The sequence below is a fragment of the Lonchura striata genome, chromosome 6 (genome assembly GCF_050655825.1).
Source record: "Lonchura striata isolate lonStrDom1 chromosome 6, ASM5065582v1, whole genome shotgun sequence".
In the NCBI taxonomy this organism is placed as follows: Eukaryota; Metazoa; Chordata; class Aves; order Passeriformes; family Estrildidae; genus Lonchura; species Lonchura striata.
This window is the reverse complement of record NC_140708.1, coordinates 33,054,115-33,076,332: the sequence shown is the minus strand read 5'-3', so window position 1 is coordinate 33,076,332 and position 22,218 is coordinate 33,054,115. Positions and strand designations below refer to the sequence as shown.

The 22,218-nt window shown below is 40.6% G+C and overlaps 1 protein-coding gene across 4 annotated transcripts in view; it reads left to right on the top strand.

The window, feature by feature from the left end:
• Positions 1 to 3,674: 3,674 nt before the first annotated feature.
• Positions 3,675 to 22,218, top strand: part of CCDC186 (coiled-coil domain containing 186) — a 35,492-nt gene continuing 16,948 nt past the window's right edge. Inside the window, exons 1-4 of one of the 4 annotated variants that reach the window (XM_021525950.3) lie at positions 3,675 to 3,807; positions 4,667 to 4,718; positions 17,466 to 18,156; positions 20,428 to 20,554. In XM_021525950.3, coding sequence (XP_021381625.3) covers positions 3,694 to 3,807; positions 4,667 to 4,718; positions 17,466 to 18,156; positions 20,428 to 20,554 — 984 coding nt within the window. In that variant the 5' untranslated portion in view covers positions 3,675 to 3,693. Of the gene's footprint in view, positions 3,808 to 4,521; positions 4,541 to 4,666; positions 4,719 to 7,567; positions 7,661 to 17,465; positions 18,157 to 20,427; positions 20,555 to 22,218 lie in introns of those variants that run through there. The other 3 variants (XM_085582810.1, XM_021525951.3, XM_085582809.1) reach the window with 3 other exon arrangements.

The window sequence follows — 22,218 nt, the reverse complement described above, 5'->3', positions numbered from 1 at the left end:
AGTCAGAGGAAAGACTTCCTGGCTCACATGAACCTACAGCCCCCAGCTCCAGCCTGAGCAAAACTGAGTGGATTAGAGACTGCTCTTACAACAGGAAGGAAAATTAGGTGGGATTTGGTGGGATTTGAGGAGACCCATGTGCCAAATTGCTCAGCATTGTATATCATGTCAGAGTAGGCACACCTGTAATGGGAGATTGTGGGGAGACAGGGGAATCCTGATCATACAGCCTTCATCATCTCCCTGCCCCTTGTTCGTCTGTCCCTAATATTAACCCATTAATCCTCATGCCTAGGAAGAACTAATACTAATTACTAAGGCAATAAGAAATACTTCTCTGTCATTCAAACCTCTCTCAAAAAAAAAAAAAATAGGCTTTCTTTGTAGTTTAAAACATCTAGGCAAGATGACCCAGCACCCTGTCCAGCTGAATCTTAAAACTGTCCAGCGTTGGGGGATCCACCACTTCCTTGGGGAGATTATTCCAATGGCTGGTTTTCTTATTGTGAAACATTTTACTTCTGTGTCTAATTGGAATCTCCCCAGAAGTGATTAGTATCCATTTCCCTTTTTTTTTTTTTCCAGTTGTAACTTGCTCAGAGCACTTGAGTGATCACAGTCCCACTTGGGATTTGCCATGTATAGATCAGTTGTGATGGTGATGGCAAGCAGCTTCAGCAGAGATGCTGTCCTTACCTGACACACGGAGGGAAGATGGGGCTTTGTGAATGGTGCTCCCTGAACACCCCTGACAAACTGTGCTTGCTCAGAATAAAATAGTTACACAATGAAAATGGTTCCCAATGAAGAAAAGAATAACTCGTTGTGTAATTTTGCCATGATGGGAAATGGAGGAATAAATTCAGCCCAAAGTAATTACATTACAACAGACCAACCCTCTGACAAAACAGAAGATGGGATTTGGGTAAGCTGGACTCTGCTGCCAGCTCCTCCTTGGCAGTGCCAGACATGGTCCTTTGACACCAGTGGTGTCAGAGGAGTGTGGGGTATCACTCAGGACATCTGCTGTTTGAGCTACCTCATTGTTCTCCCTTGAAGTGGGGTTGCCAACACTTCTTTAGCTGAAGGAGAAGAAATAGCTTTGTAAGTCCTTTCAGTGGGCAAAGCTGTAGAAATACTCTGGATAATTAACAAATGTCATCTGGAAACCTAGCAATTAAATAAACACTTCATTTCCATTTTCTTATATAATAAAGCATAAGCCAAAAACCAGAACTACCTTTTGAATATGTGGGCCAAATTCTGCTTCTGCCTCTGCAATGCAGAGCTTGTCTGCAGCAGACGAGTCTGTTGTGTATGACTGTCTGTCTTTCAGATGGCAAGTTCTCTCACTCAGGAATTGTTTTCCTCAGCATTTGTACATGCCAAATAAAAGCTATGGCTGGCTAATTAAGAGGTACAGTAATTCATTCTGATTTAACACCATGCAAGTGGTCTGGGGAGGGACTCTATGACCTGTCATTATCATTCCCTAAGTATCTGTGGCTGCCTCCTGGGGATAAGATACTCTTCACATGAAAATGTGGTTTAAGCATAGGTATAACAAAAGTCAGAACTGCCAGCATCAGTTCTGAGACTAGAGCTATGGGGAGTTCAGCTGGGTACAAAAAAAATCCTTTTCTTCTGTCTTTAATGAAGAGCTCCAATAACCAGGCTCTATTTTCTTAACCTGATTTTAATCCTTCTCTAAAAAAATGCCCAGAATAAAAGGCAAAAATCAGATGACATTCTGCCAGGTCTGTTGGAACACACTATGCACATACAGGTAACATCAGTGCAAAAGCAGACAAAGTGTACAGCAAGGTAAAAGTACAAATCTTAAAAAGACTGGGGCCAGAATATACTGATGTCTTTGCATTTTTCTTTGAATAACCAGAAGACCAAATAAGAAAAGAAGCATTTGGGCACTGAAGTGACTGTGTTACAGAGCAGCAGTGTGAACTTTGCAGCTCAGCTGCAGAACAGCAGCAGTAGTGGCAAAGAACTCTTTCTGAAAGCAAAGCTTAGACTTGTGCTGCATGGCAATTAGGAAGTAAGTGTTGCATGGCACTGCTTTCTGAAAAGAAACAATTTTTACTTATCACTTTTCCACACCTGATTTTTTATGTATTTTTAGAAAGATGGAATGCACAGTATAATTTGAGCAAAGCAAGGGCTGGACACTTGCCTTTAAAGTGTTATTTGGAGGTTAAAGTTGAGGGCATGAGTGTTCTCTGCAACCTACTTCCATTTGTGCTTTCAACTTAATGTTTTTAAAGACATATGATTGACTCGTTTGCTGCTTAGAGGTGATGGCTAGGACATTGCTTAATTACCTGAAGCAGTATTATCTTTTCCAGAATAATGGACATTGAAAGATTTATAGTTATGATGACACTGAAAGGTTTACAGATTGTTTTTTTTCTAATATCCCACTGTTGTTCTTAAGGATCAGTTAAAATGTTTTGTCCTGGTTTCAGCTGGGATAGAGTTAATTTTTCATCCTAGTAGCTGGTACAGAGCTGTGCTTTGGATTTAGGATGAGAACAATGTTGATAACACACTAATGTTTTTAGTTGTTTCTAAATAGTGTTTACACTATTGTCAAGGACTTTTCAGCTTCTCAAACCCTGCCAGCATTTATGCCATGCTCCAGATTCCAAGTAGCTTTGTGTTCCACTGACAAACTGCTGGTCCCAGCACTGAAATGCAGTTCAGATTTTTGATGCCTAGTAACATTTTCACTTTTTTTTTTTAATCCAGTCAGAATAAGGAATGAAGTCCCAGCAGGTGCTAAGTGAAGCTGTTATTAACATTACTGGATTGACTCTTGCATGGCATGTAGGTGCAGAGGGTTTTGACATAATGCGGCGGGGTTGGTTATGGAGCATGAGATGCTGTTTACTTAGGGGAGAAGATTCTATTTGTCATTACTTGTGCACTGGATCTTGCAAAAAGCGGAATGTTCATAACCAGCTCTCTGAAGACTGCTGGGGTGAAGAATCCCTTCTGTAAAGCAGCTGCTCAGGGCTGTGAGTTTAGACAGTGCCATGGAATGTCAGACATGAGATCCCTTGTTAATATAATCACACGTTTAAATGAGAAGAAAAAAAAAAAACATCCAGATTGAAACAATTTATAGACGGATGCCTGAAATTATCTTGTGTGAAATCACAGAATCAATTAGGTTGGAAAACACTTCTGGGAGAGCATGGAGTCCAGCCTGTGACCCAAGGCCACGGCACGAGTGCCACGTCCAGGCTCTCCTCGAACACCTCAGGGACGGTGACTCCACCACCTCCCCGGGCCGTCCGTTCCAGTGTCTGATCGCCCTTCCTGCGAAGGAATTCCTCCGAATGTCCACCCTAAGTGTTCCCTGGCGCCGAGTGCTCTAATACCGCGGCATTATGTCCTATATATGCAGCCGCTCGCAGCTTCGCGGGCTGTCGGCGGCGCGGGGGGGAACGCGGCGGCAGCACGAGGGCGAGGGGAGGCGGCGAGGCGGGACCCGCGTCACCGGCTGTCCCGGCGGCTGCTGCGGTGGCCCGTCCGCCCCCGGCCCATGGCGAGCGGCAGCGCAGGGCCCGCAGGAGCCGCGGGAACCGCGGGAACCGCGGGTCTGGGCCGGCCCCGCCGCCGGGGCTCCGGTGCCGCCCCGCCGCCGGGCCCCGCCCGCCGCCGCCATCTTTGTTGATGTGTCAGCGCGCCGGGCCGCGCCGCGCCGGGCCGGGCGGCCGCGGGGAGCGGGACCGCGCTGCGCCCCCATGGCCGCGCTGCCGCCGCTCCTGCCGCCCGCGTAGCGACCGGGTGAGCGCCGAGCCGCGGCGAGGGCGGGCGGGGGAGTGGGCGGGCGGATGCTCGGAGCCGGTGCCTTGGCACTGCCGGCGTCCCCCAGCCGCACGGGATACTGGAGGGACCGGCGCGGAGCGGCCGAGGGCGCCGGGCCGGACGGGACGGGACGGGCGCTGCCCGGCGGTCCGGGAGGCGCCGCGGGGCCGCCGATCCGCTTCACTGTCAGCGGGGATAAACGCGGGGCGGGGGAAGGACGGCAGGAAGGCAGGCAGGATTCCCCGGGTGCCGAGGGGCGCTCCCTGTGCCGCTGCGGGCGCTGGGCTGGCAGAGGCGGCGGAGGAGGGAGCGAGGTGACGGCCGGGCCGGGCTGAGGTCCGGCCACGGCAGCGCCTTCCCGGTCAGGACCTCCGAGCCGGCAGCGCAGGCTGCTGTGCTGGCTCGCATCTCTTTGTTTCTGGACAGCTTTCTTTTCTGTATTATTAATCAGCTTGTGCTGTCTCACTGGTTGCGTGTTGGCTTTGCTGGATGGGTAAATGGTTCCATAACAAAGCCCAGCAGCTGTTATGAAGGTTATTTTTTAGAGCCGGCTGTGCTGTTGCAGTACGGTACGTGTCCTTGTTTTTGCGGATGGTATTTATAAAAGCTGCCTGCCCTTCGAGGTTTGAAAGAAAGACTTTGAAAGAAAGCAAAATGATTATGATGTAGGCTTGCAGATTTTGGCTCTTGTCCCGGAAAATAGTCTGCACAGGTGAGTCTGATACATGTATACTTCCCGTGAGATTCTGTGCAGAGGATTTCTTAGGGAATTGAGATCTGTGAAGATGACAAGTATGGCATTCCAGCTTTAGTGCTGTTTTGCTTTATTTTCTTGCAGAACTGCTTTTCAGAAGTTAAAACGTTGCAAGCAGAACACACTAAAAATCCAGGTATGGCTGATGTCCTAGTATGTTTTGTTTTATCAAGAAATAGGTGAAACGGTGAGCCACAGCTGTGTTTCAATATGAGCAAGGAAATTTAACCACTGCCTGCTATGAATGCTTATGCACTTTACTTTAGGGAGTAGATGGTTAAGCTCTGGAGGTATGAGAAATTGAAAGTATGGTGATGTTTCAGGAGGCTGTTAGATGTCATTTGAAATACCATTTGTTTTATTAAAAAAAAAGAAGTAGTTGTATATTGCCTTGCTCTTTCTGAAATCTTCAATCATCTGTTCTTGTCTGGTTTTAAAACAGTATTTTCCTGTCATTTTATAAGATCACACTCCTCTTCAATTTGGAGTTGTTGGCAGGTGTCTGTTGCCATTGTGAGGTTCGCTGTTTCAAAATTGAGAAAAGGACTGAGGAACCAAATACAGAGAGTGGTTAATTTGGTTCTAATTAGCAGCTCTGTTGCTTAATGCTTTCTGAATTTAACACTGAATTTCCTGAAGCTAGCTTTTAAAAGAGCTATGAAACATAGAAAGTCAATGTGTTTCTGAATTTAATTGTGTTATTAGGCATGCTAAATTAGTAGATGTGGGCTTCAGGAAGCAATATCCTGTACTTAGTTCTGGGTTGGCTTGTTCTGAACTTATTTTCCAATTGCCAAAGAAATATTGGATAGCCTCATGGATAATACTTACCTTTGAGTTCTAGTCCAAGACCTGCTGCCTCAAATTGAGGGTAAAAAAAAAAAAAAAAATTCTCATCAGAAAGAAATCAATGTCAGAATAGAGGGGAAAATCATGACCCTAATTGAAAGAAGTACATGGAATACTGATACTGTAATAATGTTGTCTATAATACTGTCTCTGAGATTAATTAACAGAAGTCAGTCTTCTGCAGACCTCACAGTTGACTTTTTCACACCCTAAAGGATTGAAGTGTTTACTTATTTGTTTTCAGGGATACTGGAGAAACTCTAGGAAAGTCAGGTTTGAAAAGAGTAGAACTCTGCTATCCCCCCAAATGGTGTTTTTCATATGGAGTGACCATACAGACAGTAATTCCATGGCTGGAATTTTACAGCTTTTTATGTGTTCTGGAAAGAACATTTGAAAAGAGCCATTGAAAGCAAACATGCTGCAATCTCCAGTGCCAAATATGCCAAGATCCATATCTTACCAATGCCATGACACTACAGGTTTGTAAGAAGGTCTGCCAGAGCTCTGGCTTATGTAGTGTGAACAAGAGTTATGGCTCTGTTATAGGTGTAGAAGAGCTGTCACAGAATGTGTGCTTTGTCCAGGCTGTGTACTCAGTCATAAATTTGATTTCTTCCCCTCCCTTAAGACATTCTTCATTGCACAGGTGATGTTATCAGTGTCAGAAGGTAAATGCAAACAGGGTTCTAGTAAGGACAGAGCTGCTCCTGGCCGTGTTGTAGGCAGAGCTAAAGGCAGGGTGCTAAAACCTGAAAGGTGTCAGTAGTGCTGTTGCTGACATTGCACTCATTGGTTGCTGAAGTAGAGATTCATTTTATTGACTTGGAGGAGTAAGAGTTATTATGTGCTGTAGACACACAAAAGATTGCAAGTCTGTGTGTAAACCCTGAAGTATCCAAGCCTCATGTGATACTCGTGGTAAAAGGATGCTGTTGCTAAGGTCTTGTTTCCCCCTGGTTTATGAGCTTCCAGTGCTGAGGCTCCTATGACAAAAAATAACACTCTCAAGGTGTACCTCATGACTTGTGTTATGATGGGAGCAAATCCAGCCTCACTTGTTAAACCTTAACTGATGAACTTCATTTTGGAGTTGTGCTGTTGACTCCAGACATGGAGTTAATATGACCATAATATTAACCATGTGCGTGAGTTTGACAGAAAAGCTGGTGCTGCCTTGAAAGAATGGTACATTTCTGTTCAACTATCTAACTTGTGATATAAGTAAAGGAAAGAAAATACAAAGTTTGAGTAAACCTTATCTTCTAAAGCACTTGTCTCCTGTTCAAAGAATTGATAGAAATTCTGAGCTTTGCACCTTGGCACTGCCAATGGTGTTTAATGAAGTCATATTACAAACCTGAGAAGAATAATTGAGTTGAAGTGTTAAACTGATAAAAGCAAGGAAATCCTGTGAGTACCCACTGTGTATAGTCACTGTTCCACTCTTTCTCTTCAAGCACATGCATCCAAAGCATTTGTGTGAGTTGAGTCAGAAGCTGTGTCAAGTTCTGCCTGGGCTGGAGGACTTCATGTCCCAGTGTACAGCGAGCTTTTCACTTCTATTTGATTTGGGCAAAAGTGAATTAATACTGGGACACCTAGTGTGGGTGGGATTCTGGCATGTTTCTTTTACTTCCTATATGTGATGTCTGTAAATACAGGATGGCTGAGAATGTGTGAGACCTTGTAGCCATCCTCTTTTTTGTATAGAGTATAAGCAGTGGTGGTCAGCATAATATCTTCTTTAGCTTAAAAATTCTGTCTTTTTCGTAGGCTGTGTGATGCTGTCCAATTCAGTTCATCTCCTTTTAGTGTGTTTCATAACTTGGGTGTCTTGCTGCTCTGATTAATGTTGGACATAGAATTGTAAGCAAATACATAAACCTGAAGCCAGAAGGAGTTTGAAATTCATCTCACATTAGATTATGTAAAATATCTGTTTTTTTGGATCTTTTTACCCCAGTCCCTTTCAATTTAGTTCAAATCTTTGTTTTGTCTCTACACAGCTGCTATACAGCAGAGCTGCATTTTGTATCTTATGTAAACCAGAACTTCCTTAGCAGAATCCTTTTTTTTTAAAACAAGCTTCAGTTGAAAACTGAGAACTCTGAGAGAACTCTAGCACTTGAGCTTCAGTGTTCTGCAGTGTTACCTGGTGATGTAAAGCTTAGTCAGAGAAAGCCATTTGTGACAGAGTTCTTGTGAAAGATACCATGCAAAACACAGGTAAGCTGGGTATTAACTGGAAACAACAGGAAAATGTGTTTTGCTGATCACTGTGTTGACTGGTAGACAGTAGCTATGGAAAAAGTAGCCTTAGGAAAGAGAAACCAAAAACTTCACCCAACAAGTAGAAAGGTGTAGTCAGTCTGTCCAGTTTAGTTTAGGTAAAAGTATTATTAGGATTACAGTGAGCTAAAACAAGCTATAAAATTTCTCTTCAATTTTGTTTTTACTCTGATTATCATGTAAAATTCTTACCAAGAGTTCTGATGAAATGACAAGTTGGTACTGACTTGGAAAAGCATTTTCATTTGCTTAAGTAATGATTATTGTATAATAAAGATGTGAAAAATTCTTGAAGAGAGGCATTTTGGGTTTTGCAATAAACAACACAACTGTAAGAAGCTAGAAATGCTTTCATGCCCCAGAGTTATTCTTCAGCAATCTTTTTGGGTTGTCATTATACACATGGTGGCACATAAACTGTCTAACAGGTTCATTTCTTACCTGAGTGTAATAGGTTGGAAATGGAATTAAAATGGCAACGGATTCTAACAGATGTCTGGCTGTTAATGGTTACTTTAATATCTCTGGCTTAGGAAAATGTCTTTAAAGATAATAGAAAATACTTTATTTTTCTGTTGTGATTCATCTAAGATTATGTTTCTAATGGAATATTTTATAATATTATAGCTAATGGAATATTTTATAATATGATAGCTAAAGGAGACAAAGGGAACTTTGTGGAACAAACTGTTAAAGCAAATTTTGTTCTTTCTAATAAATGCTGGGGCATTTGTGAAGGTTTTTTACATTGGGTTGCTGGTTGCTTCATATGTGTGTGACTTGTCAAGGAAACTCTACAAATCATTATTCTCTTCAGTATTCTTCAGCCAATAAATCCTAGTTAAGTCTTTGAAATACAAAGTCCATCTCTGGTGTTAGACTGGATTATACTGCATCTCACATTAACTCTTGAATTTGCAATTGAACTGGCTAAAGCACTTGTACTCTTTTTGTTGCTCAGGAACCTGCAAGAGGGAAGTGGATCTGTAACTGAACTGTGCAAATGGTGCTCATGTGCAGCTTTTGCTGGGGTCTTCTGATGAGCATCGGAGTTTTATCATGAAAGTCTTCTGATTGTTGACATTTCAGTCATATGACACTTCATTTCATGGATGCATGAGTGGAAATGTAAGGCAGTGTAAAAAAATCTCTTTAGCAGAGCCTTTAGTCTCTAGTGCAGTGATTGGGAAAACAACCAACCTATTATTGCACTATAAATGATAAATGTGCTTTTGGTAAAATTATGTATTTATATTTGCTTCATGAGCTTCAGTAGCTGCTTACATGAAGAGAGGTGCTTCCAAGATTGGATTCTTGAGTGTAATGAACCATGTATAAAAAATCAATCTGTGGATTGGAATTTAATATTATATATTCATTAATGTGAATGAGTAGGAGGCAGAGTAGTTTAAATGGTGGAGTATATATTGATTCTGGGTTGGCATGTATACTAGCCTCCTTTTTAAGATCATAATTCTTGTTGAATAACAACTTCCAAAAGTTAAATGTAAAACTGCTATCTCAGGATAGGTTTAGGGTATTGTGACCCTTATAAGAATTTTTGAAAATCACGTCAGAAAAAAGGTATGCTTTGAAACAGTGCTCAGTATTACTGAATAAAAGGCAGTTCCTGCTTGCATGTGAAGTGAATGTTAGATTCCATTCCAGCAGAAGAGCTGAAGTCTCAGTTTATCTCCAAGTTGTTGCTAAGATGAGGAACTACTTGTGCTCAGTGCTTTTACAGGTCAAGACACAGAACACTGTAAGACTCAGTGGATATTTTATTTGTAGCTGAGTCCAGACCATGGGTGTGTCTGGGCAGGTTGCTGAGAGCTTTAACTCTGGAGGGCTGGAGTAATGGGAGAGTGATTTACAATGTGGCTTGAGGTGTAAGTGTGAATCTTAAAATCGCTGTAAAATGCACGTAATTTCCTCTTGCAAATTCACATGACTGCATTTTAATTTGCTATTGGGTGATACAGGAAAAAAGTCATTATTTGCTTTGTAGTTAAGATTTTTATGAGGATAATACTTTTCATTGTAAAAAAAAAAATAAAAACAAAATCTATCTTCCAGAACTCCCAGTTCTAAATATAGCTGGTAGTTTGGAGTTTTTTACTTGCCTTTTGGTGTAAGGCTTTTTAACCTTTGTTATTTTATTATTGCAAAATCTTTGAAAGATTGTACAGCTAAGTTAAAAGTATTTCTTTTTTCAGATATCGCACATATTAGTGAACAGGCCTCTTGACTGGAGGGCTGTTAGAAAGCCAGAGTAATAAAAGTGAACAGTTCCTGGTATCTCTTTAGACCAGCTACAGTTTCAGGTGCTTCAGTGCTCTACTTTGGTTTCTGAAGTATTGCAGGTGAACAAACAGGGCAGTCATTGTGAAAGCATTACATTTCTACCTGGTTTAGCTGGGCTGTAGAATTTGCTGTTAGTCTAGTACTGGGCTGTGCAGAGAGAAACCTCACAACTTTCTGTATATGTAGGCAAGCTGTATGTCTGCTTTCCTAAATTCATTTCTGCTAAAACTGGAGTGATTCACAGATGTCTGCATCCAACACCTTCAGTATCAAAATGGAGCTGTTTTTACCCTTCTTGCTGCCACAACATTTGGATCAGCTGGCAAACAAAAATCTCTGTAAACCCATAAACAGGCATTTTTAGTTGAGTTGGAGAGAAGGATACAGAAGAGCAGAGATGTTTGTAAAATCAGTTGGAATGTGTTACAGAGAGCAGTAACAGTGCCTGGGACAGACAGCTGGTTATTTGAGCTGTGTATTGCTGCCCAGTGTTTTGGTGTGGTATTAGGGAAAAGAAATCTTTATTTGCTGTCACTGGGGAGCCTGAGAATGTTAAGAATAAACCCCTTTTCTAGCTGTCTCCTTAAGAAAGTCTCCAAAGGACAAGCATCCCTTCTCCTGCTTGCTGCCACTGGACACTACACCTGAACTGCAGAGTTCAGGAACCAGGGCCGATATGGAAGGATAGTGAGTGTTACAGAGCATTTGAAGGGACTACTGCTTAAGGATGTTTGCTTGGATTTTTATTATTAATTTCCAGTGGAACTTACCTTCAGAATGTACCATCTTGGAAAACAAAATAAGGAGTAACAGCAGCAATTTTGTGATTTATCATCCAATTCTTGACAAAGAACCAGGAAGTATGGATCGCAAATTACAGTATGAAGAGAATTGCTCTGAAGCAATTTCAAGGGCCTTATTTTCAAGATAGGTTTTTCTTGTAAATACATGGACTTTGTTTAGAGGTGTGCAGTGTAAACTTAGCAAGTTTACAGTACACACTGCAGTGACAAAGTGACTCTTAAGTCCTGAGGTGACATCAGTATAAGAGCAGTAAGGACTTCTGGGAACTTGGGCTGCTTGTGTTGGTCTCACCAGGTTTTTCTGGCACTGAGCTGCTTGCCAGGCTGTGGTACTTTGGACACTGCTGAGTGTTGGAGTCACCTGCCTGTGACTGCTGGAGCATCACTCCTTTCCTTGTCCCCCACCTGCTCTCTGAAATGCATCACAGCTCTATGGCAGCTCTGAGTAGTTTTGACACTTTAGTCCATTACTAAATTTGAGTACTCTCCTGTGGCTGATATGAAATGGAAAGAGGAAAGCTACCTGTATTTCTGTTTAAAAATGAACTTAATTCATATCCTATTAAACCTGTCTGGATGCTTTTTACAAATCCAGCGGTAAAGAGCATATATGGTCTGAGCTGGTGTGGAAATGCTTTTTCACAATTTTGTGGATTGCATTTCTACTTTTTTTGGAGAGTAGACGATTCCAAAACACAGCCAGGAGTGGAAAACATCTGCCCAAAGATGATGCAAAATCCTTTCTTGTTGAAAGAGCTAAAATAATTGACTGCTACTGACCATTGTGTTACGTAATGTGCAGTTGAATGTGTCTAGCGTCCAGTAAACTGCATTTGCTGTATTAAGGTTTTGTTACTCCCCTTTGAGAGGGTTTTGTACCTCAGAATCACTTATCTCAAAGCTCTTCACTTTGATTTCAAGCCTGGGTTGAACAAGGTTTTATATGTGCACACACCTGTGAAGCATTATTCCTTCCTGCTCTTTTTTGCCCTTCTTTCTCTGCAGTATTTTTAGGCATTGAGGTGTAAATATATATATTTTTCCTCTTGAAGCAGTGATTTTTGTTTCTCAGGGCCTTGACCTTAAGTCTGCTTACAGAACCACCCCTGGCACACATTTCTGTCATTCTTTAATCTGTTTGTTGTAAAGAATCCCATTGTGATAGTTTCTAGGTGACAAGGTACGCTTTCTTTTTTTCCCTTGTTGTTAGTGAAGTCTTCTAGACAGCCACACCTCAGTGAAAGTTTCCTATAGTTATAATTTAATGTGTTTCTTTAGCTTTGATCTCACATGTGTTTTGAAATTGTCTGAAACAAAGTAATTTCCTCCTTCTTGAATATTTACAATTCAAGTATTGAGAGTTTGGGTCAAATTCTATCTATTTTATGAAATTAAATTCTAGCTTTAGTAGTGCATCTGCTTAGGAAAGGCCTTTGTAGTCAGGGATTTGAAAGAGTCACGTCTGCATTCAGTAAGGTGATTGAAAAGACAATCAGCTTGAAATGGCATGATATTGAATTAAAACATACCAGAGCCTCAGCATGTGCCTGTACTCACTGGATAGCAGGCTAGAGCTAGGAAATGTGGTGTTCCTAATTAGAATTAGCAGTACTGCCATGGTAGGAAAGATTTTTAACCAGTACAGTGAATGAGCAGCCAAGGGATGAGGGTGCCAACAGCTTCCTTAAAAAGTTAGGAATGTAAATACTTTCAGCAAGAAAAGAGGAGGACTGAGTGTTACAGAAACTGCTTTTCTTTGTGCCACTGGATGGACTCTGAAGTGAGAATTTGATGTTGCAGCATAAGCTTCTCTGGACTGCTGCTGAAGGTAGCTGCAGGAATTTTTTTTTTTTCCTTTTGTTGGCATTTTACAGGAGAGTGTATTGAGATTTTTGATGTTCTCCCAGGATAATCAATACTCACATTGTGTCAGATACTTCCTTGAAGAGCTTAAATGACTCGTTGTCATATTTGTTCTTATTTTTATAATTTGATTAGCAGTTAATAGAAGACATTTCTGTTGTGTAACAGAAAGTGAAATAAACAATTGCTATTTCCTGAGTCTTTGTATTCCCTGCCTACGTGGGAGACATTTGTGTTCAAAAGCTGGTGTGCTGTTCACACACTCCATTGGCAGGCTCTCTGCTCTCTGCCTCTGATTCCAGTCAGTTGTGCTCTCAGCAGTTTAGCAGATAAGCACATCTTAGTTTAATTAGTCTGATAGATGGTTGTAATCTTTGCCAGTAGTCAATGTTGTGTGTCCTGCACCAGCTATTTAACTACTTATTTCAGATGTTACATTGGCACTTGGGAGATCATCTGTGCTGATGCAGATTTAAACTTAGTTTTGTGAATAATGATGAAAAGTATGTATGCTCTTTGCATCTTTGAGGAACATGTCTGTGATGAGAAAAAACAATTGTTTAAAAAAAAAGGCTGTTTTGGTTTTGAAGGGTACAACTTGCCTGTATTCTCATGTATAGGGAGATGTTTTTGCAAGTGTGGCTGAGCTGTGCTCCTGTTCCTTATTCCTGCTGCGCTCATCACCAGGATCTGAATTGATGTATTTCCACTTGCATGGCTTTGTGTCACTGTGTTGGGGGAAAACACAGCCAGCTGCCTCCTCTGCTGTGGAGCAGGAGCATGGGAAAGACGTGTTTGTCAGACTAATTGTGAGCTGTAAAACAGAGGAGGACAGCTGGTCAGACTAGCTACACGAGTCCAGTCAGGCAGAGTCCTGTCACAGGGCAGTGACAGAGCTTTGCACATGCTGCCCTAGATGGATGCAGTCATTCATGGCATGTGGGCAAGCAGGCTTGGGCTGGGCCACTCTGAGTGCTGCTTTGAGAATTCTGGTTCTGTGACACAGGCAGCAGAGGAACTTACATTTCAGAGACTTACATTTCATTACTTCTGCCCTGTTGACAAGATGATCATCAGGCCTAAAGGAAGGAGCAGAGCAGGTGGTTGAAGGTAGAAACTTTGCAAAACAGTGCAAGAACCCAGCACTTTGCTGTCACTCAACACACTGTTCTTGTTTGATGTTTAAGCATATCATTACATAAACCAGTTCACTTGTTTTAGTCAAGATTTGTCTTTTTGGATAGTTTTTGATGCCTTCTGAAAACATCATAAGAGGCACTAAACTATTTTGTTTCCTTAATGCAGTATACATAATCTTAGTATATCCCTGATTTTGAAAAAGTAGTTTGTAAGGATGAGTAGGGTAATACAAGATGGATATTAAACCTGGGAAGGTATGGAGCTCATATCAGGTAGTGTCCAAATATTATCTGGAGCTTGATGGATTTGTATGTTTGATGTTAATAGTCAAATACTAGCATGTTTCATCTCAACTGGCTCCTGCTAAGTTGATTGATTGTTTTGTCACAGAAAATATTTTGCCTAGAAACCATGAGCCTTTTCTTTAATGACATCACTGCAATTTTCTATCTCTGGCATTATATAGGAAGTAGCTGTTATATTCAGTTGCCTGAGGTAGGCAGAACAAACTTTGAATATTCAAGAGTTGTTTGAATATCAATACAAATTTGCACTGCCAGCTCCTCCAAATGAATTCTTTGTCTGCACATGTCTGGTGTGAAAATAAACTGTGATCCTGTGATCAATTATTTAACTTCTGTTTAAGAGTTAGTAATTAGAATATAAAAGCTAATATTATTCATTGACAGTAGGGGGAAAAAAAATTAGGTATGTCATGAACAGGTGCAGATAGGTGCATGTAGATTTGGGCAGATAAGGCTAAATCCAGTGTACTGGAATCATAAAGACTGTGAACTTAAATGTGGTAAATTACATTCTAGGTACCATTGAAAATTAAAGTACAACTGCAGGGAACACTGAATCATCATAATTTAATTTTCATGCTTTAACTGATTTGTATAATCATTACTCAGATTTCCTCATGTGTTTGATAAAAAAACCTACACTTTATTATATGATTAATAATAACTAAGTTGTTATGGATATGGAGTCAGTGGCATTTTTTTCTCTGTGACGGAGTTTTGCAAATAATTGTAGATTAGTCTTTGTAATAGTAATTCACAGTATTATTTACAGAAGGAAGTAGCACAATAAAAAGAAAACTTTGTGACCTTCCTAATGTACTCTTAACATGGCTGTATTTTTCACTTGTTGCTTCCATATGGAGATAAATACCCTCCAGTTTGCTGACTGGACTGGGCATTTTTATGTGTAACAGCCAACATGGAAGTTCATTTATCCAATTTTACCACTCCCTTTCTTGTAGTAAAGGTGAACTGCAGCAGCTGAGCAGTCATAAGCAGGTTTGAGGCAGTAGTATATCAAACAACTGCACATTTTGGGATGTTCCGTGATGCTTCAGGAGGTACTTTTAAAAAGGCTTAAAATGAGGTAAAAGAACCACTCTGATCATTTCAGAGGAAGCATTATCAAGAACTTTTACTAGAGTAACTACTGGAGCTTCCTCAGCTTTATGCTAATACAGTATCTTTTACAGCTGAGTGTGTGGATTATAAACTTCTTTTGACAAGAGGTAACAGATACTAGGAGGTGCATTTTTCTTCTGTCTTAGCTGCATAATTGGCAAATTATCTTACAGTTATTGATTGTTGAAAGTGCACTAGTCTGAAAGCACTGGTTTTTAACAGCATTTAAATTAAGTAGGAACTAATGTGTTCTGCAACTGTCAAACTGAATAGCTTTTCTTGAAGTTATGTTCATTTTTTCTTTCACATTGAGACTGTCACTTGGGTTTGTTTTGTTTGAGAATTATAGTAGTACATTTTGAACTTTCCTTACTAGCAGATGTTATTAAAGGATAGATGGGTTCCAATAGAGCATTTGTTTGGACTGCACAAACCAAGTGGTGGGATTTGCTGGTTCCAGTGTTGACCTAAACAAATCTTTTGAAGCAAAGGGTAATCAGGAATTTTAATAATACTGGAGAACATCAGTTTGTAGAATGGGCAGTCCTTGTCACATTGTACAGACTCTCTAATTCCCCATCTCTGTGCTCATTTGTACCCCTCCCTTCCCACTTGTGTTCTGGTTCCTGGGTTAGAGGCTGTAGCATTGGGGATTTTTTTCCTTGGAAACCAGAAAAGGAAAAGTTGTTAGTTTGTTCCTTAAAAAAATGTGTGATTCTCATTTGCTGATTTGTGACTCTTGTGCAGTTGTGATATGTTCCCTTCCCTACGCTCAGCTGAATGCTCAGTTTTCCATGTGCTTCTCTCTTGTTGATTAAATGCCAGCTGTAACCCAGCTGTAGATTTCAGGTTCTTGTGGGAGGTATTTTATGGGATGGTATTTCCTGGTAGAAAGAGCTGGGCTGGAGCTGCTTCTTGTGTCTAACAGTGAAAGGTGACAGTGGTAGCAATTGGTGGCAGGCCCAATGGGATTCATCAACCCTTCTGTTTTAACAGTGTGAGCCTCAGGAGGAAGTGTTGGTTAATAAGGCAGAACTCTGGGTGTGTGGAGTGGAGCCAAATAGCACAAAGGGTTTCCTTTCAGGCTGAGGCAAAGGCAGGAGCATGGAGCAAGTACCTGAGGGGCTCAGATAGTCTGGCTGTGTAAGGGAGAGCTGAACAAGTCAGAAAGCAAGGATGGAAACAAGTTTGATGTGACAAGTAAGCACTTCCTTTGAGATAGCTCTTGGAATAGCACAGTTGAATTTATAAATGAAAAGTTTGCCTTGTTTATAAATAGCCTAAATTATCCAGTGCAGGAGGATAGGGTTGCATATAAAAGTTAAGACTGCTGTAATGAATTTCTCCTAATGGAAATAAGGGCTTCCTATGCTTGCTAAAAATGCCAGTAGTCTTTTCAGATATTGGACCATTTGGGATTCCTGAAAAAGTATTATAAGTAAAAAAGTATTATACCCAGGCTCTTCCAGAGTTATTCTGGCTGTTTGGATCTCACTGTGGTGTCCTTCTAGAGAGCTTCTACTGAGCTTTTCAAGTCCTTGCTCTGCAAGCTACTGTTTGAGAGAGCAGATCTGCCACAGACCATCTGTGCTCTTCCACAGGGGATTTTGGTTGCTTGAAAACAGATGGGAAAAGAGAATCTCACCCCCATCCTCCTCCAGCCCCTTCCCTTAGTTTCCTGGGTACAAATGCATTTTGCTGTATGGATATTCAGTGAGGACATGACACTGAGGAAATTGGTTATTCTGGCTGAACCAGGGAGTCACCCTATGTTGTAAAAATGAGTAAGTCAAGACATACTGTTGCTTTCAAATCAAGTATAAGGAAGTGAAAGCTGTAAGACCCTATATGCTTAATCTTTTGGGGTTATTTATTGTCATGAAGTATTTTTTAGAAGTGACTGCTTGGAATTTTTGTGGATTTAAATGGTAGAATTACTAATTCTAAAAAGTTCTGCTTTTTTATTGTCTTGGCATTTGCTGTCTCTCTGCTTCCTGTTTGCCTATCCCCGATTTCTCACCTTCTCTTAGAAAAACTTGTATTGGAGCATTGTTTAAAGATTGGGCTAAAAGATCAACAAGCTCTGTATAACGTGTCTAAATATTTTTACATTTTGAATTTTGCTTCGTAGTAGCCTTTATTTCCCCTATCTCTATCTCTTTTGATATTGTATATAATATGTTGTAATATGAATTCTCCATCTAGATTTCCAAAGGAAGATTATGGAGGAATATTTACCAGAAATGCAGAGCACACTGGAGCCAGTCAATCTGTCAGATGATGCCTCTTTCAAGTCCCCAGATAATGAGAAGGCTGATAAAACACCTGGAATGGAGGAGTGCCCAAGCATCAGTTGCACTGGAAGTGATGCTGGTGTCTTGGAGAGGGACTCGAGTTCCCTGCCCTCGGATCAGGATGCAGCAGCTGTCAGCACCAGCAGCAGGGGGGCCCCAGCAGAAGGACAGCAGCAGTGTGGAGGAACAGACTCCTCTGCCAATGCCTACTGTGAAACAAAGGCAGAAGGCTCCACAAAACTAGAACATCTACCTAGTGAAGAGCTGGAACGACATGATCTAAAAACTAACCAGACAGAGCAATCATTAATGGAAATATTACAGGATCTAAGGGAGGAGTCTGACTTGGTGAAAAAGTCAGGTGATAAAATCTATTCAGAAAGCCCTTATGACACAGACTGCACAAAGAAACTTATTTCCACAATACATCAGACTTCCTCACAGGAGGATTTGCTAAAGGAAATAGAATCTGAACTGTTATCCACAGATTTTTCAAAAGAACCAAAGCTCCCCAATGGTGTGCAGAAGGGTGAACATGCCTTGGCTATGTTTGAAAAATGTGTACAAGATAAATACCTACAGCAAGAACAAACTATTACAAAGTGAGTATTTGTGTATGTGCTTCACAGTTGGAAGTTTGTGCTGACCAATTTTGGCTGCATGTTGTGTGCACCTGCATACAACATTATGGTATGAAGCAAGTTGTCTCAAGTTGGTATGAGAGTAGTTAATGAGATTTTTTTTTAATTGTTTTTAAGCAAGGAATAATTTTTAGTCGTGGTATGTGCTTGTAAATAAAATTGTGTGCTTAGATGTCTGAATTCTTGAAGGATTTGGCAGGAACTGAATAGCCAACTGTGTCATTGAATAGCTTGCCAATGTCTAGAATTACTAAATACTGCAGCAGTAATGATGATTTAAAAATAGTCCAGGATTCATTCAGTCCATATGTGTCTGGAGAAATAAATATTTGAAAGTACTAACTCCCACAATGGGCATTTTATTTATATTCAGAATTGCTTGTTTCTTTTTCCAGTAGTATTCAGTCTCCTGTCGTCATCCAGCAAAGTTGTTAATCAGATGAGAGTATTGTTTGAGTTGGAAGTAGCATATGTAGATAAACTACTCTGCACATTTTATAGGAAGACTTCTGAAATGTATGGCTTATAAGTGTTGTTGTAATTAGCTGGGCTTAACAGTTCTACCAGGCAGTATTCAACATGATTATTTATGTTCCTCAAAAGCCAGTTTCTTGCTTGATTTCTTGATTCCTTACTTGGTGCTTAATACTCTGTTGCCTCTTTAGAAATGTTTTTTGCTAACAAAATGTAGCCTCTAACTTGATACGTATTCCTTTTTGCAGAGCTGGAAATGAGAGTCCTGCTTTTCATATAAGGCTCTCCAATACCATGATATAGGAGGACATCAAAGGAAGGGAAAGCAGACAGGGGGAGAGAGTCTCAGTAGGGAAAGTATTCTCTTGCATCACCAGTTAACCTCTGACAGAAGCCATCCATGTGAGGAAAGTCAGCTGATGGCAGGAAAGCTGGAGAATGCACAGTTAGACATTCAGCAGTTACAGAGGAGTGGTGGGAATCTGAAGGAGTGGGTGTGTAGAGCGAGGCGATTCCAGGAGATCATGAGGTAAAGAGTTTTACTTACCCATGGTAAACTCAGAGGCAGGACAGTGTTTTCAGCCATGGACCAATTACTTCCTCAGAGACAAGTGTTTTTATATGTTGTATGGTATATATACATACAAAACGCTTTATGAAAAACATGTCTCTTTCTTTTGGCCAGTTGCACCCGTTTGACACTTGGGAACTCACCTCAAGAGTGTCAAACTGCTGTGGAACATTTTATGTTTGGTCCAAAGGGTATTCTGGGTTGTGTTTGTTTTGTTCCTTACTTGATAATCAGCAGAATTTCTTGTAACATTGTTCTGGAAATAGCCCATCTGTCTCCTGTGAACAGATCTAAATATATATGTCAGCAGCTGTGGCACGAATTAAGAATTTGTAATCCTGGAATATTCATTAATAGATTAAAAAACAGATCACAAGTGCTAAGCGCTCCATAATTGATGATTTTGAATTTCTTTTAATTTAGGAAACTAGTTTGTTCAGAGATTTTTTTTCTACAAAGGAGAGGGGATAAAGGGATAATTACCTTTTGCTTCTCTCCCACAGATTAATGCATTTAGTGGCTTAGAATACCCACCATGTAATATTATCTGCAAACATGTAAATACATGTGAGACTGTTCATTCAGCAGTTCTGACAATGTAACTTCTCTTGAGTTTTATGTTAGAATGTCAAACTAGGTCTGAGTTAGCTTCAAACAACTGAACTGGAGCTGTTGCTAAAAATTGAACTTTATAAGGAGCATGGGCTTGAATACCTAGTTAGGACTTAAAAAATCAGGATTCTTTTTCTTTCCAGGTTGTGAACTTCATGGGTACTCTGAGAAATCCATGAAATTAATAAAATACCTGTGTTTTCAGACAAATGACCGGTGAGACTATCTGACTGGAAGTTACTATATTACATTACCTTAAAATTAGTAGCATTTACAGTTTCATAGGGTTACCAAATGTCCCATGTCATTATGGACCACAACAACCCTAAAATGCTGGAAACAAGCACTTTCCTCACAAGGAGGTTGCTGCTTGCTGTTTTGGAGTAAGTTCCACATGTACAACATTCTTCTTTTTTTTTTTTTCTTGTAAGGCTTTCATGGATTTTTTTAGGGTTTCTGGCTTCCAATAAAACTTGCAGATCGATGCACAAAAACCATGTATCTCGAGATTGAAAACAAGCAACCAAAAAACCCCATTGCCGATGTACCTTGGTTTTAATTTTTTTTCTATACAGATTGATTAAAGAAAATAAAAAGCATCAGGAACTGATTTTAGAAATTTGCTCAGAAAAGGACAACTTAAAAGATGAATTGAAAAAACGAACGGAAACAGAAAAGCAGCACCTCAGCATTATTAAACAGGTACAGATAACAAAACAGAAGTGCTGGTTAGTATTTCATCTGTGCATAATGTCACTGTTGCCACTGTTGATTCCCATGCTTCTTATCCTAAGCTTCTTAAGAGGATAAATCTACTGTTGTATTCCAAGAAATTGTCTAAAAGCCTTTAGTGATTTTGGATAAACTGACTTTCTGGATTCCCATCTCTTAAGTGTTCTGTATCTGGAAGTCTCTGCTGTATTTAGCAGGTACTCAATGGAGGCCTTTTCTCAGGGGTGTGTTAGAAGCACAGCATGCCAAGGAGGACCATGGTGTGTGCATGGTGGCAGCTGGTTTTAGTGTGGGAGGAAAAGGTTTCACACCAGGTGCCACTGCTTGGCTGTAATCAGCTGTCTGCTGATGTCCCTGTAGCTGGCTGGCCAGCTTTATAAACTGATTACAGGTTATATCTTGGAAATCTGGCAAGAGAAACATTTGAAATACTAATTTCTGTTTGTCCAAGTGCTGGTGAGTATACTGGTTGCCAGGTTTCTTTGTTCGTGTCTGCCTTACACAAAAATCTGTTCACAGAGCAGAGTGTCAGGCTTGAAGTGTTCTACAGGCATATATTCATATACTGTATTCATATATTCATGGCTGATTTCTGAGAATATTTGCAAATGCATGATGTGACTCAAAAGTGTTATTTATAGGCTACAAATTGGAATTGCTTGTGCCTGAATAAACCAGTATGAGCAGCGCCCTCATTCTTTCTTGTCTTCATTTCCCTGATGGCTCTGTCATGAGTCATGTATGATTTAATGAAGCTCTATCATGCAGTAATTGCTTTATTCCATTCTGAAAAAAAGTATTTGTGAGAGTGCTTGTCATACCACATGATTGCAAATGATTTCAGAAAATACTCTAGACTGTAATAGTTTTATATGGCTGTTGATAGCACCTGAGCTGTAAGAGACATTGCAACACTTGCATTTTTTCATTTGTTAAGATTGCAACACTTGTATTTTTTCATTTGTTAAGATTGTTGTGGAATTTCTGTATTAGTGCTTTATGGTTATTTTATGTAAATGAAACCTTGGCTGCACTCACAGCTCCAAGCTGTACCTGCCTGCTTGTACATGTGAAGCTTTTTCTTTGTCACATGGTTAATTTGCAGAGCTGAAAAAAGTGTGGTCAAGTAATGGTGTGGTAACAAAAGCAAATTAGGTGGTTCTTGCCTCTTACACAGCAGCTTGGGACCGCACAGAATTTACAGTACTGTTCCTAGGATCCTGCCACTTCTCCCACAAAGCAAACAAATGAAAACAAAACCCCCAACCTGGGTGAGTTGGCTTTCCCTTGGGACAAGAGGAGAGTCATGAGGCACAATTTGAACAAGGTTTGGGCAGTGTCACAGCCTTTGCAGCCACCATGCTGCTCCTCCTGAACTTGCATGATTTGGCAGGGAGCACATTCTGGGAAGTGTTCCAGTTATCACTGGGGATTATTCTTCAGCTGGATCAGGTCTCTGACTTGGTTCACTAGATGGCTAAAAAAAGTGCCAGCATGATGACTAAGCTCATCTTTATTTGCTGAGTGATTTTTTTGAATGAATTAATTTCCAGTCCATTTCAGTATGGATGCATGACTGCTTTGCTGGCATGGTGAAGGATATGTCACAAGGATAGGAACAAAAGGATGGAAGG